Raw genomic sequence first — 2,561 nt, 5'->3', positions numbered from 1 at the left:
AAGCCTCTGCCTTCTGTCTATAGACTTTGAAGTGTGAACTAAGTTCATACTTCATTGCATGCCTGTTTCAAAAAGCACATTTTTAAGTATATATAGATTAACATTATTTCTTTGATAGGTTAATTCACACTGATATTGTTTTCAAAAAGATTGCATAAAAATTAGCAAACACCCTCCAGTTCAGTACTACTAGTCTGAGCTGGAGAAAAGAGAAAAGAGGAACAGGCCAGCAAACAATAATGTCCTTTCTCTGTTGATTTGCCTCACTGGGTAAGTGTTTTTTAGCTTAGACAGCCATGACCAAATATGAGCCACACCGTTCCCATGGTGATCCTGAGATGATCCAATTAATCTTTTTCCCTGTTCTTGTTTTTCTTCACAAAAGTGAAATATCACTTTTAGCATTTGTTACACCACACATTGCCCTTTCACCCGCTTCTTTCCTTGGATGAAGTGAACCACCTGTGTGACGTTAGCCTTGCCTGATTTAGTGATGAAACAGTAGAGGAGAGGGTCCAGGAGGCAGTTGAGGCTCGAGAAGGACACACTGAGCTTGTATGTGTAAACAGCCCACTCTGGGCTCTGGCATTCATCCAGAAATTGCCGAAGGACCATCATTATGTGAACGGGTCCAAAGCAGGACGCCGTCGAGAGCAGAACCATCCCCAGCAGCCTCGACACCCGCTTGCGTTCCTGGGCCTCAGTGGCCCGGTTAGACTTGACTGCTCTGCAGATCCCCCAGAAGCAGTACGCCATCAACCCGACAGGGGCAATGAACCCCACAAAGAGCCGCACAGAATTAATTGTTGTCAAGTTTGTGGGCAGCGGGAAGATGTTGAAACACATCTTGTTGCGTTCATTGTACGAATGCTCCCAGGTGATTGTGGCAGCGTTGAAGAAAATGACCAGGATCCAGAGGGCGGTGCTAACCATCACGGCGGTGCCTACTTTCCTCATGGACGGGTACTTGAAGGGGTGAGCGACCGCCATGTACCGGTCAACGGCGATACAGCAGAGGAGTGCGTCACTGGTGTAAAAGTTGGTGAAGAGTAAGTAGTTCGACAACAGACACACATGTCCTCCATGGATCCAAACCCCTCGCCACAGGAAGTCCATAAAGAGAGACAGGCCAACTGTGAAGGTCAGGTCGCACAGGGCCAGGTTGAACAGGTACACACCAAGCTCATTCCTATGCCTGACGTGCTGCCAGGACACATAGAGGGAAAAGGAGTTGGCTGGAATGGCTATGATGATGACAGCCAGGTAGAAGAAGAAAAAAGGCATCCTTCTCTCCACATCTTCAAGTGGGTGGTAACACCCAGAATGATTGACTGCAAGGCTGAAGTTGTCCATCACAGATATGGTGTTCAGCTTGTAGAGGAAAAAAGTGGTGCATAATGGATCAATGGCTTAATTATCTAGTAGATACAACAAAACTAATAAGGGACAACTATACAGTAGGTGCCGTCCTGTTAACTAGCTACTGTTACATTTTCTTCATGTAACTGCAAAAGCTGGGAGAGAAAAAATAATAAAGGTAAGGTATACTTACCCTTCATCCACTGAAGATTCACTGCGATACAGTGGATACAAGTCAGACCTTTAAGTGTTCCATTGAGAGTAACACCAGACGCAGAACCGTTTTTATTGCTGCTGGCTCAACAAGCTTACAGAAACAGGAAGAGCCCACAGACGTCTTCTCGCTGCCCCCTATATAACTCTAGGGTTGCCCCTGACTACAGTGCAGCGCCATATGTCACTTACTGTAGTAGGTGACAGGGAATGAGCCGTCACACGCTGTAAACCACACTGCAGATTTAATTAGGCCATTACATACTGTATGCTGTATTTACTTTTTGGTGTGTCAATAAAGACATAGCTGACACTGGGCACTACTGTGTGTTTCATGATAAAGGTAAACATACAATGTGCTTGACTAATTGTTTCCACAGGACAGTACAAGATAATCATTATGACTGAACATATTTGCACCAACAGACACGCTAAAGAATGTAATAAAACAAAAGGAGAGAGAGAGAGAGAGAGAGAGAGAGAGAGAGAGAGAGAGAGAGAGATAATTTGATCCACTCAGATAGAGAATAAAAGTTTTGAATTATTGGGCCCGGGCATTTATCGTTGTCAGAGGTAAAATACACCCTTGTTTATTCACAAAGACAATGAGAAGATATCATTCAATCAACACTTTAATTGAATAGGTTCTGTGAACCATTGGTTTTGTCTGTGTCACATGCCATCAAGTTGACCAAACCACTGGCAGTCAAATTTCGTCCATGTTTTCCATGGTGAATTCCTTCTGCAGTGATGTACCACATCCCTATTCTGGGCATATCATAATAAGCAAAACTTCTGCAAAAAATGCAAGATGAAAATAGGCTAACATGTGAGTGTAGCTGTAGATCAATTATTTTCACTTCCAAGAAATATATAGTTTAAGGCAGTGGTTCCCAAAGTGGGGTCCGTCCGGGGACCCCCAGAGGTACTTGAGGGAGTTCCAGGGGGGACCCAGCTAAATGATAATTTGAAACCAAATGGACCCTTAT

The 2,561-nt window shown here is 44.2% G+C and overlaps 1 protein-coding gene across 1 annotated transcript; it reads right to left on the bottom strand.

Moving 5' to 3' along the window:
* Positions 1–408: 408 nt before the first annotated feature.
* Positions 409–1,666, bottom strand: gpr65 (G protein-coupled receptor 65; the record flags this gene model as incomplete). The annotated part of the gene is made up of 2 exons (XM_083791647.1): positions 1,553–1,666; positions 409–1,371 (listed from the first exon to the last, which is right to left on the bottom strand). The coding sequence occupies exon 2, from the start codon at positions 1,351–1,353 to the stop codon at positions 409–411; it is 945 nt and encodes a 314-aa protein (XP_083647773.1). The 5' UTR covers positions 1,354–1,371; positions 1,553–1,666.
* Between the last annotated feature and the right edge of the window lie 895 nt (positions 1,667–2,561).

This window comes from Protomyctophum parallelum, assembly GCF_964188405.1.
Source record: "Protomyctophum parallelum genome assembly, chromosome: 20".
NCBI lineage: Eukaryota > Metazoa > Chordata > Actinopteri > Myctophiformes > Myctophidae > Protomyctophum > Protomyctophum parallelum.
The sequence above is the reverse complement of the archived record's forward strand: the minus strand, read 5'-3'. Positions and strand labels throughout refer to the sequence as shown.